This window comes from Camarhynchus parvulus, chromosome 5 (genome assembly GCF_901933205.1).
Source record: "Camarhynchus parvulus chromosome 5, STF_HiC, whole genome shotgun sequence".
Taxonomy (NCBI): Eukaryota; Metazoa; Chordata; class Aves; order Passeriformes; family Thraupidae; genus Camarhynchus; species Camarhynchus parvulus.
Window position 1 is genome coordinate 15,237,765 of NC_044575.1, and position 13,125 is coordinate 15,250,889.

The following is a 13,125-nucleotide window of genomic DNA, read 5'->3' on the forward strand; positions in this document are numbered from 1 at the left end:
AAATTTCACTCCTCTTGGGTCCTCAACACCAGTATAGAAGCTGGCAACTCCCAACACCTCCTGACCATTAATAGGGAAGGCAGAGGATGATTAAATCTATCTTTGGTGTTACACCTAATGCAGCCTCGTTTATCCAGAACTAATATACCTGACTGTTTGCTTGCTCAAAGCTGACCAACCACTTAGGAAGATGTATGGCAGCAGTAGATAAGCCCTTTCTATCTTCACCATGGTGAAAAAGATCAAGTTACTCACATTGGAAATAACCACAAAGGACAGCAAAGAACAAATAGCAAATTCCATAATATTATATTGAAGGAACATAGCCCAGGTTGCAATGTAGGTCATCTCCATACTGATCTGTGAGTTTGAGAAACAGCTCCTTTAAAAAATGTATTAAACAAAGGAGGGGGGAGGAGGAGGCTGTATACAGCAGAGACCTTTGCACACACACAAATTATGTCACCCTACTTTAAATCTGCAGGCCAGCTCCTGATTTAACCTGGAGTTTCACATGTCACTACAAAACTCTGGAAATGTTGCCTTTGCAGATATGCCAAACACACGAACTGTTGTCAGTGAAGGAAGTATTTTTCCATATCTGCTATTGTAACTCTGCTGGCAGGCTGGGAGTAGCAAATCCTCCCTTATCTCCCTCCTCTCTGAGAGCATCTCTCTGTTTAAGTACCAGCTAACTTAGATCATACATTATCCCCCTTGGAAAGTGGACAAAGAGGGGGCTGTAAGCAGCAAACCACAGAAGGAGGTGGACTGTCATGCACAAGGAAAGTAGCAGGGATAAAGAGGTGACTAATGAACAGAAGGGGGTGCATAAAATCCTACTTGGATTGACTCCCTGGAGAACAGCTGTTTCCTTGTAAACATCTTGCTAGCTGTCCAAACAAGTTCAGACACAGAACAATAAAGGAGAGCACCCGGGTAGAAGCGCTGAAGGCATGGGCTCACTCACTAGCCTGCCAATTGCTCCAAGTGGCAGAATTCAAAAGCCAGGGGAACATAAGCTATACATTTAACCCTGCACGTGCTGTGTTGCAGCAAACAACCTGCAGAGACACCCTTCTCCATCTGTGAATTCCTTCCTAGCCCTCCTTTTCCCCCCACTATTTCTGACACAACAGCAGAGCACTTTACTTGACAAAGAGGAAATATCCTCATCAGAGCAAGGAAAAACAGCCACAGAGTCAAGAAATGAAAACACTGAACGTGGCAGCCCAGAAGGCTGAGAAAAGTTCTACCACTATGCTGGCATCAGTAACTTGGAAGCAGAGGGAGTTACACCAGAGAAAGTAAAAAGAGTCTTTTTATTAGTCCTCAGCACAACACAGGCTACACTGGCAGAAGCATTTCTATGCCAACACAACTGTGTCCACACAGGACACTTGCCAGTACTGCAAGGTAGCTGTGGAGTGGGGAAAGAAACCAGCACAACTATGCCAGTAAACATTCCTAAGGCAGGCTGCTCAGAGAGGACAGCTACCTGCACTGCACAACAGCAAGCAGAGATGTGCACATCACAATCCTGTCCTATAAACCCTGTCCCCAAAATGCCACACAAGTGTTACAAGAGTACATTAAGATCACATGCATGTCTCTAGGACAGGAGGGATCACTGCAAGGAAGGCAATAAGATAGTAGGACACAGTAAGTGACAATAAGGGAACCGTACATCCTGAGCCTATAGTCCAGTTTTCTACATTTCTATGTCCACTTCTGACTAACCTATCTTGACTTTTAGACATTCTAGTCAATACAAACTGAGTGTATCCTAGGAAATCAAATACCCTATTTCTACTCAAAACAACCTACAGCAGCACTAAAAAGGTAAGCACAATGACACTCTCATAGTCAGAAATGACAACAAGGAATTCCACATTCTAGAAGTAGTCCACAAGTTCACACAAAAGACCTGGTGCAGTCAGATTTATTTTACCTTTTTATTTCTTCAGGGGCATTTTGTTGTAATCATGTACAAACAGCCAGAAAAAAAGACATGCTAGCAAGGGCTGCTCAAGAATAAACATTCAGTCATTACAAGAAGAGAAGAGAAGAGTGCAAGTTGTGCTAATCAAAATCCCTCTGAGCCTAAAGGAAGGCAGCTGGCTTGTTACATCAAAGTCCAAACCAATCAGGGACTCCACCTCGTCTGGGATCACCCTCCTCCTTCTGCTTCTCTTTCTCCATATATTTATCCCTGAAGTCATCGAAAGAGCGAGTTTCTGCGTCTTGTTCTTTCTCTGGAAATAGGTTGGGAAACTGAAAGGTTTGTCCTTGGCCCTAAAGAGAAAACAAATGGTCAGACAGAGAGACATTCCAGCCTTTCTGCAGTACCTATGATCTTAGGGTGAAACACCACCCGGAATTTTCAGCTAGTGCAGAATTGTACCTTGTGACCTCCCAAAATCTCTTTCCACCCACGTCCCCAAGATACATGTATGTCCCTTCTCCTCAAAAGCTAACTTTCAGCCTCTCCTCCTGTGTGCTACTTAAGATACTGACATCTTGGGTTTTTTTAACAGATGAATGATCAGGAGATGGACATCTCTTCAAAGACTTTGAATCAACTCAGAGATGTTGTGTGAGTTATACAGTAAAAGCAAGATTAGCAAAATAAGTGATTTTGTTAAAGTGCCACCACCAGGGAAATACACAGTGGAGCAGGCATTCATTATGTTAACACTCAGGATATGAGTAGTGGTTGTAGTTGTTTAGATCTCAGCTAAGGATAAGAGAGAGCAGTCCTAGCAGCTGTTATTGGAGGGTGTAATGTGGGAATACAGAATAACAGATATCAGAGGTCTCTTATCAACAGACATAAAGACTATGGTGTAAAACAATTACAGTGGGAACAATCTGTCTAATATATCACTAATGAGATTAAAGTGATTACATCTGCATCAGTCATTCTGCCTAACAGACAAGTCATTTTAGTGAAACATCATCATCAGTTCTATGTCTCCCACTTGGAAAATAAACATTTGCTTGGTCTCTGGTTTTTATCTAACAGCAGGAAACCATTTTTCTGTGGAAATGTACTATCCCATTAACATTACCTACTTATTTTTTGTGGCGTTTGTTCTAAGCACAACTTCATTAAACTCAACAATATCAGCCCTTCCATTCTGTATGGGACTTTGCATAATAAAACTTGTAACTGGCTGCCCATAACCCTAAAATTACTCTCCAAAACATTTACAAACATTACAATACATTAACTTCTTTGGCAACATTCTGCATACAGAAATCTCAAGAAAAGCATTTAACTTTTAACTGCTTCAGATGAAAACAGGTGGGTTTGACTTTTTCTCAGATCAGCCAGTCTTTAAGTTTATGCAGTAAATACATCCAAACAAGAGGCTCTGTTATGAAATGGTTCCATAAAGGACATGAAAGGAGCATTCCCCAGCATACCTGCTCTTCATTCTGGGATCAGAAATATGACAAAAATAAATCCAACAGAACCATCACCATGTCCCTGACCCAGTTGAATGTCTGCTATGTTTTATTTAATCATATACACTCGACCTGGCAAAGAACAGGTGTGAAAAAATCTAAACCTCTTATGCTTTGGAGAGAAAAAAGCATGTGTTATCCCAGATGAGATTATCCAGACTGGAATCTACAAAATACCAACTCTGTATTTGCAATGCTCCGGTTGTTTTTGTAGTGCATACTTCTTGGGGGTTTCCTAAGAGCCTGACCATACTACAAAAACAACAAGGGAGCTGCTGTGTACATTGCTTTTTCCTTGATTTTAGCCTGGATAAGCTCAACTGGAACATATCAAGGTTTTCCTTTCCATTGGTGTACACGCCGGGGTTTCAGTTCTTTTGTACCTTTAAATTACAAACAGGTATCCTCATAATAGCTGTCCTTTGACAGCTAAAGCACAGTCCCATTTCATGGCACAGAAACTGGCCTTACCAGGGTCCTTGAGCAAGCCCAAAGCTGCAGCCTACTGAACCTCTTCCTGTAGTAGGATCAGCAACAAGCACCCTTGAGGCCAAGCACTGCCCAGGATTTTAGCACACTGAAGCATTTGGAAAGGAATTTGCTAATATTACAAAAAAATGCTGTGTTTTAACTGTGCTGTGGGCAGGTCACTCAGCCCTGCAGGACCTACAGAACAGACAGAGCCCATACTAAAGACCTGTCTGCCCTGGAGAGGAAGCCATTTTAGTTAAACAAGTCAGAAAACAACTCAGGCTAACATGGTAGGCACACCACCTCCACTGAAAATCTGAGAACTATTTATATTGGTAACAGTGTAGTAAGGGACTGTTCTTGTTATGCAGTTCTTTCCTTCTGGTATGCTTCCAGGACCAATGCATTTCCCTTATTGGAGAATGAAGGAAAGCGGTCCCTAAAGCATACTAACAACATCCACGGTAATTCACTAAGCATTGCAAAACTGTTATTATTTTAAAAAGAGGAAAGAAAACAAGATACACACAGAGGCTGTAGCAAAACCAGGAAAAAAAAAGATACACACAGAGGCTGTAGCAAAACCAGACAAACCTTTAAGCTGTTTATCAAAGTGCTCACAGTTCCCATTTCAAGGCTGGTGGAAGTCAAATATTGAGCTGAAAATGTCAATCTGTATCTGGAGTCTTTTAATAAATCAAAATCAGCACAGACTAGTTGGCTCTTTCCAGCTCTTGTTTTGTGAAGAAATTCTGATTTTGGCTGGCAGCCAAACACGATTTGAAACAGCCAAGGCATTACACCCTGAGAACTGAAGGTTGATAAATCTTAAGAAACAATACTCTGCAGTAATACTGCACTGTAAGGCTCTGGAGTGATGAAAGCTGTATGAAAAATAGCTGTTGTGCATGCTCAGTAGCTAGTTTTCAGAAGAAGCCTGTATCTTGGGTATTTCAAAATTTCAAAAATACCAAAAGGCATCAACTTACATAAAGGATTGTGAGTCTGTCCAGGCATATTTACACTCAATGCATCTTCCACGTAATGCCAGAGGCTATTGAGGTTCAAGCTCATATGCCACCTCCTTAAAAAAAAGCCTACCAAAGGGACAGAGGGATTGTCACTCCTTTACACTGTGCTGCTTTTCCTTAAACTTCTTCTTTGCAAAAGCTTTTCCTTCTATACAGCAGCCATCTGACAACCATATGATAAATGCATCCTCAATGAAATCCTCGCTGGAATAAAGCAAGCAATTGTTACCAAGTTCATCAGGGTTTATCTGGTTTACAAATTGCTGGAACACGAAGTGCTGGCATTTCCAACCAGAAAGGAAGATTCTGCCTTACTTGAAAATTTTGCATTTGTCCATAGTTTTACCTTTGGCAAGCAATTTATCCCTTTAATTGCTGAATTACTGAAATTATCATAAGCTGAAGTAACCTTTAAAAAGGCTAGAACTTGCTTCTGCTTTAGAACTTCTGCCAGCATAATTACCTTAGCTAGAAGCACAGAGAAAAGGGGAGAAGATAACACCACCTTTCTACTCAACACAGCTGTGCTAAAAGAAAATCCTGTGAAAAAGACATACACTGGAAAAAAAGTAATTTTGCTAGGATAATTCAGCCTGTAATGGAACTGAGTGGTGCACTGACAGCAAAAGATCTTTTTCACCAATGGGAAGTGATCCCCTGATACTCTGGAATTTGTCAGGGTAAGCTCTACCACCATGTGTTCACCTCACTCTCAAGTGAAGCCTTACAATACTATTTAAAAAAGGAACAAAAAGCCCCAAACAAAGCAAGTCAGAGCTGGCACTGAACACCTAAAAAAGTAAAGGCAACATGATGATCTTATACATTGTTGTTCTCCGTTTGGGGTCTTCCCAGAGACCTTCCTTTTTCCTACAAATCTGAGGTTATGCACATGTGAGATGTGTGGTCTCACAAGTGAGAGTGTTCAGATAACAGAAATGGGACCCATTAAACTGCTACTCCTCTAATCCTCAATTCAGCATTACCCAAAAGTAAAAGTGAATTATATACAAGGCCTTATGAGGATTCATTTGTTAAATGCTAGTAACATCCTTCACAATAAAAACTTACCTAAGTATCAAACATGTATTTTCCCTTTAGATTTCAAGCCTTTGTCCTAAGAAAGGGTGAAAACACACCTTGTTCTTGGAGTCTGTCTAAGGAATTATCACAGGAGTGGTACAGATTGCCTCAATTCATTTTAATGAGAGGTTAAGTGACCATAATTGAGCCTATGAAGTCAAGTGCTGGCCTTTCCACTGCTGAGCCTCACGTCAGAAAACTGCTGGAAGGATTACCCAGCACAAATTCACTTATACTTTTCTGACCTTTGAGTCCTCTGAAAAGTTTAGAAATGGAAGATCAGCACAGATATTACTGTGCAGCAATGATGCAGCAAACACTGATCATGTAAACAACTGTGAGATCTTCTGGTTATTTGGATAATTGAAGCACTTACTACTGCCCTTCAGAATTAACAGAAAAGTGATGTTTATTGTATCATTAACTACAAAAATGTTGGACTCCCAAAAGCACGGGATGCAGTCCAGCAGTAGCAGCAAATGCAGTTAAGTTTAATAATCCAGGGCATTTGAACAATTCTCCTACTACTGCAGTGGTAACATCTGATGCTAAAACGTATGGCAAAACAGCACAGAAAGCAACTTCCAAAATCCACTCAGGAACAACACTGCATATGGATCATCCAAGTTTCCTCTGAATTCAAAAGAAAACTGCTGTCACATCTGATGTGCAAATAGGCTAACTACTATGAGTGTACAGGATACTCTAAACGGGGGTTGAGGAGAAAGTATTTGCAAAAACGTTCCCACCGGTGCCATCATTCAAGCAGCTAAATAGGTGTTAGTCCTAACGCTGACAAGGTCAGACTCCTTTTTACAGCCATCTCCACTCCATTTCTCCAAACAGGTTTAATTAAAAATAGGTCTGGATTCCAGAGGCTTGTCTACAGTTGTGCTCCCACGGGTACTAACACCTGTTAAGCTAAACCAGTGAGAACACTGAAGGAGGAGAAGGAGGGGATGTTGTTGTTTTTTTTTTAATTTCCCTGACGTTAAGGCAACTGCAAAGTTTCCCACTGGCTTTCTTTTCTTCTTTTTTTTTCATTATAATAATTATAGCTGTATTGGAGTAAGGAGAAAAGCTGCTGTATTACACATATTTTATCTAGTTTGCAAAGATATAAAACTTGGCTTTAATTTAAAGAATAGAACAGTGTAGAAAAGTAGCATTTGATACACAGGGCCATAACTCTCTAACTTAAACCTTTCTCACCACATTCCAAAAGGGGAAAAAAGGCAAGCAGGCTCTGGAATGGCAAGATATTGTTGATCCACGGCCTTCTATGATTTGAGGTATTTTTTTAGTGTGAAAATATTATGCTTGGACAGATCACTTATTTGTCCAGTTACCGCCTGAGAATAAAGTAAACAGCTTTGAATCTCCAAGAAATAGTATTTGGAAAAGAAAGGACAACAATGCTTACATGTGGAACAGCTGGGGCACTAGTCTGACACCTAAGGGCATGTTGACTATGACTCCATACACCTTCCACCTTTGAGACACTTGCAGTAAGTCAAAGGACATGTGTGTTGCACTGGGACACATAAGGTGATGGTTTATGAAGCAGAGAAACATAACTGCTCATGAGAATGAACTCAATTTCATTCAGGTAAACTGCACCACAGCTGCAAAGTCACACTGGAAAGAGCAATACTTCCACCTAGTGGGCAACAGAAAGATCAACCCAAGAGCTTTCAAAAACACATTCATATCTTTCCAGTCATAAGCAGTTTTAAATTGAAACTGGATTAATGAGAGAAAACACAGCTGGTAAAAATGGTGGGAAAGCCCAGCTACTCTGACTCATGGCAGATGCAAACTAATTCTCATGAAAATAAGGATTTTACAGTGGTTACCAAAGACTTTCCTAAATTAGGCAGATAGTAACAATGGACTGCATGGGGCCTGTAATGGCCTGATCACACCATGAATGAGAACGAAGGCAAACCCTTTAGATTCAGAAATGACACTGGGTTTCTGGCTTCACCCACTGTTTCAAGCTGGTGTGAACACAGAGCTGGGAGCTCATTGTCTGAGACATCAGAGCTAGTGATGAAAAGCAACAAACAAAAGTAAAAAGAGAAAGGGGGAGGAATAAAGAAACCTAAATGTTAATGGAATTAACAGACCACAACAACAATAAGAAATAAAAGAGATGAAAGAGACCAGGAATGAGGTGAGGGAAAAACACAGACATCAAGCTTCACAGGCAAGAGTTTAGTGAACGGTCAGGATTCCCTCCCTTAACATAAAAAAACACCACCAAATAATGTCCCCTGACCCTGTTTATGGAAGAGATGGAAAACATGGCATTCCTTAAGAATTTATTATGGTAACTACCGTGTAAGGCAATAAGGGACCTTGCTGTCCCATGTACTATGAGACCTCAGCCAGAGTACAACAGGGCTCTGTGCACTGCCCAGAAGACAAAATGGGAGGCTGGAGAACAACCAAACTACTCCTGTGCACCTGCCTCCAATACCAAGCTAGTTTAGGTAAATCTCCACACCTGGCCTGACCAACCTTTAAGGTTATGGCAACTATTCTAGGTTGAAAGGCTGAATGTGAAATAAATGCACAAAGGCACTGCCTTAAACCTCTTAGTCCAACAGAGCAGCAGCATTCTGCTTCCCACTCCTTACCCCTGAGTATCTATGGGTTGCACACTACCTCCTTCTCACCTCAGCAGACACAGGACACAAGACTGCATTACAGTGAAACAGAATTTGAACTACAGTTCACTAGAGACCCATGTTTGCCTCAGTCTTGGGAAACAAGATTCTAAAAGCAAGGAAGTCACTAGCAGGAGGCTGTGGCAATGCAAAGTGCCTGCAACTACCTACCAAAAGGAGCAACACTCAGAGAAAGCAACTTGTGAGATACAACATCATCAATTCAAGAATTCACCTCCTAATCATGCAGTCCTGCTCTCCAGCAAACAAAAACCTAGCACAGACAATCCAGGAGGGAGAATCTGCTCACCAAAGCAAACTAGTCCTTGAAAAAAGGAATGTGTGTTTTAGCCGCAGTGATGTAAAATCCTCAGAGATGAGGTTGCCTTTAACTTCAGCAGGGTAAATCAAAGTAACTCCTCATCTAAATGTAACTGTTACTTTTTAGTAACATTGCACTTTACGCTATTCTCTTAAATTAGGAAAGGGCTGTCTAGAAGAACATCCATCGTCACTTTTCTTTCTACTCTCCTTCCCAGAAGGGGCTTAGAAAAAAACTTCTAAGCATATTTGAACTTTGAAATATTAAAAATCAGATTTCCCATTGTTTGCGCCTCTTGAGTTTGACCCCAAGTCCATATGAAATCTTAGCCAGTCTTTAGGGTCACAGAGTGCTCCTCCAATACTGAATCCTTGTCCCAGGACAGAGTTAACAGTGACGTTATGTTGCCAACTGCAATTTTGAGCTTATGGTTTTACAACCATAAATACCATCCCTTTAATGTCATTTTGGTGTGTGAAGGGGTTTTCTGTCACTGGTTGCACCACTTTTTTGCATAAAGACAGGTAAGCCTGACAGAAGTTTAAACTATAAATTGGTCCTGTTATGAAAGAAATTTACAAGAACATGAAGCTCCTTTTCCACTGGGCAACCAATGTATGTTTCAGAGTCCGGTTCAGCCACAAAGCAAGCTTGTTTAGACATGACTAAAGGCTCTCCAAGGAATAAGCCTTAGTCTTCTCTGAAATTCAAAGACCTTTAATAAGAAGTTCCCTACCCTCACAATATATTCTTTCACTTACTGGACATTTCAGCAATCAACCACACAAGTTGTGAACCTTCCAGTACACAGAGTACAGGGTCAGCATGAAACTCTCTGGCAAAGCAGAACCCTATGACATCAGTCCACAACCTACAGACAGACCTCAAACCAACACGGGACTTATTTTGTTTGAATTTGATCTTTAGAGCAAGTAATTTAAATCTCTTTACATTCTGGAATGTGTTAAAAGAAACTTTCACTGTTAGAGGATTGGCAGAAATATTCAGCCAACCAGGACAAGTCACTGGCCATTACTTTCAGCTGGCTGGTTAACAGTGCCCACCTCTTTCCTCACAAGTGTCCATGTTAACTCAACTCACCAGCTGTACATAGGCGACCTTGTAATCCGGCTTCTTCACTCTCTGATTCCTGTGATTCCTCTTGTTGTTTGCACCTGCAGGAATGAAGAGAATCCCACCTTTTACTTCCCAGGACTTCTGAACTCTCCAAAGCGAGGCCAAGCTGAAGGAGGGACTTATTGTCAAGAGGAATACTCTTCCTTCACTACCAGCACAGTACCACAATTATTAAAGGGTACTGGAAGTGGTGGACACTGCTCTCCTCATTTACAGGCAGGGAAACAAGGCATCACCAGCCTGCTGCCACTGTGCCTTCACACACAAAGTCTGCAAAGAAGCAAGGAGAAAAGCCTCGCAAGTAGGGGCCAGGGGTGATAAACTGCTCTTCCAACATCCACAGCTTCAGGAAGACAAGGAGAAAATTACCACTAAGTAGCCTTAGACTTGACAATTTTTGTATTCAGCTAATGAGCTGGATCTATTGTTTATACTCCAGGATATTACATTCCACATCCAAACAAACTAAAGCACCTCAACCTCCTCCAACCATGCTGGTCACAACTGAAGTGGGAAGTACAACTCACCCCTTCATGTTAGGTAGACATTAAAACTCTCAGATTATTAGGAGTTCTAACCCTCTTTAATCTCTGACCATATACCATCACCTAAAATTAGCAGAGGGGGACAAAATTATTATAAGGACATGCATGACTATATTTCAGTGCTGTTTGGAAACTACATGTGTTTGGTATTTATGATTTAATTTATATCTGGTTTTCACACAAGCATATTACAGATGATACATCCAGGGTTTTTCCTCCTTTGTAAGTTAAAAGAGTTTTACAACCTTATTTTGAAGCTTTTTCTTTTATCCTCCATTTTTCACTACTACAGGTCTTTTTTCCTATTCCTTTTAAAATCATCCTTTATCTTACCATCATAAACAGACAATTCCTTTCATAGAGCCACTACATGAAAAATGAAAAACCCAGCCATCAAAGATGTCCTAACCAACAACTCACTCTCCACCCAATAGTTACACTGCCTGGTAATCAAAAATGTAAATTAACAGGAAAAAAGAAAGAAAAATATTTTTGACTGCATCCAAACTGCAGTCAGAGAAGCTCTGGGGAAGGAAGCATTCATATCTAAAGGTGACATTACCTAAATTTATCTTATTTCAGTTAGAAATGAGTCCCTCTGCCTCCAAGTCAGAACTCAGCATGGGTTAAACCAGGAATGGTTTTTATTTTTCTCTTGGGTTGTTTTTTTTTGTTGATTTTTTGGTGGACATTTGGGTGGTTTGTTGTTGGTGTTGCTGTTTCTACATGTTGGACAGGAGAGAAATACCACAAGTGGCAACATTCCAGTCTGTAGAACTTTGGTAACAACAGGTGATAAAAACCTTTAAGTTTGTCAAGATGTTCTTCTGACATTATCTACTGGTTCAACAGAGCATTTTTCTTTGCTCTACAAACTTTGCCTTTTGTTAGACCATAGCACCTCCTGTGTGTGCATGCAAGCTAATCTCAGCTCATTTTGTAAATGAAGGCTACAGATGAATTGAAGTTTAATTACTACTTGCATTAAAACACATGAAGCAGTTCCTTATGAAGGGAGACACCCACTGGTCTTCAAGGAGAAACAGTAGTAACTACAAAAGCACAAGCTACATAACTGTCAGGATGATCAGCCTTTTTAAAGTCAGATTTTTCTTTTAGAGTGAAACTTACATCATCATTTAATCACAGCATTCAAATATGAAGTGATGCATGTTTATTTGAAGGGATGAATAAACACGTATGCTACAAGACATCACCAGCTAAGCACCTGGAATCACTGCAACCAAAGTCTGCTGAAATCTAACAGATCTTTTGAAAGGTGAAAGTCTGCTCTGGCTGCACAGGGATGCTGTATTCATCCCTCTGCATGACTCAACTGCACTTACCATACTGTATCCTGGTCCTCACAGCAGCTACTGGCACATTGTATATTCTTTCAAGGTAATTCCTGATATCCAATTTTGTCATTCTAGGCAATGAAAAAACATTTTGGGGAAAGAAAGAAAAAAAAGTGTAAATATTGAAACAAAATAAACTAGAGACTAGTTGATACTGCGGAATAAATATGTCTTCTTGCTTTAACCAAGACAGATTTACGACATGAAAGTGTAAACTCAACCTAGACCACACACTGCTACAGCGATTTATGATCCATAAACTGTAACAACTGTCAAATATTTATCCTCCAAATATTTTAGCCTCAACATTCAAACTGCCAGGTATATTCTGTGTTCAGCAGGCTTGCTCACTGCTCAACCTGAGACACTTTTCTTTATTCTGAGTAGGAGCTGCTGATCTTACCAGAACCTGCCACAGTCTTATGGGCTCTAATGTGTATCAGCAAACTGGTCAGGCTGAAAGAGTCCTGACAAATAACTGGCTACCACCTTGCTTACTCTGGATCAAATTCGAAGCACATCCTTCTTCCCAAGCCCATCCCTGGGAAGGCTGAGCCTCACGAACACTGGGCGAGAGGAGGCACGCAAAGCTCCCCATTAAATCAGTGCCCTCGCTGCCCTCTGCAGGGTCTGCCTGCTGCAGGAGCCCCTTCCTTCCCTGCCGCGGCACTCGGCCCCCCAGCGCCCAGCCCTCAGGCCGCTGCCGTGCCCGCACTCACTCCATGGAGACGCGGAACTGCACGGTGTCCTCAGGCTGGGGCACGCCGGGCCGCACCGCCACCATGAAGAAGTTAGGACGGAAGATCCGCAGCTGCGGGCCGCCCCTCTGGAATAGCGGGTACCTGCGGAAACACGCCGCCGCTCACTGACCGGCCGGCCCCCCACCCCGCTGCCCCGAATGAGCGCCACCGCGCCCCGTCCCGCCCCACCGCCGCCCGTCCCGTCCCGCTCCGCTCGGCTCACACAGCCCTCCTGGCGCCCGCCGCCATGGCCGAGCCCCGCGCAAGCAGCGGCGCCAGAGCGGCTCCGGCGGGG

At 41.8% G+C, this 13,125-nt stretch overlaps 1 protein-coding gene across 1 annotated transcript; it reads right to left on the reverse strand.

Moving 5' to 3' along the window:
- Nucleotides 1-1,936: 1,936 nt before the first annotated feature.
- Nucleotides 1,937-13,125, reverse strand: MRPL23 (mitochondrial ribosomal protein L23). The gene is made up of 5 exons (XM_030950362.1): nt 13,054-13,125; nt 12,810-12,932; nt 12,079-12,161; nt 10,152-10,225; nt 1,937-2,295 (listed from the first exon to the last, which is right to left on the reverse strand). Exons 1-5 carry the CDS (start codon nt 13,077-13,079, stop codon nt 2,131-2,133), a joined length of 471 nt encoding a protein of 156 aa, XP_030806222.1. The 5' UTR covers nt 13,080-13,125; the 3' UTR covers nt 1,937-2,130.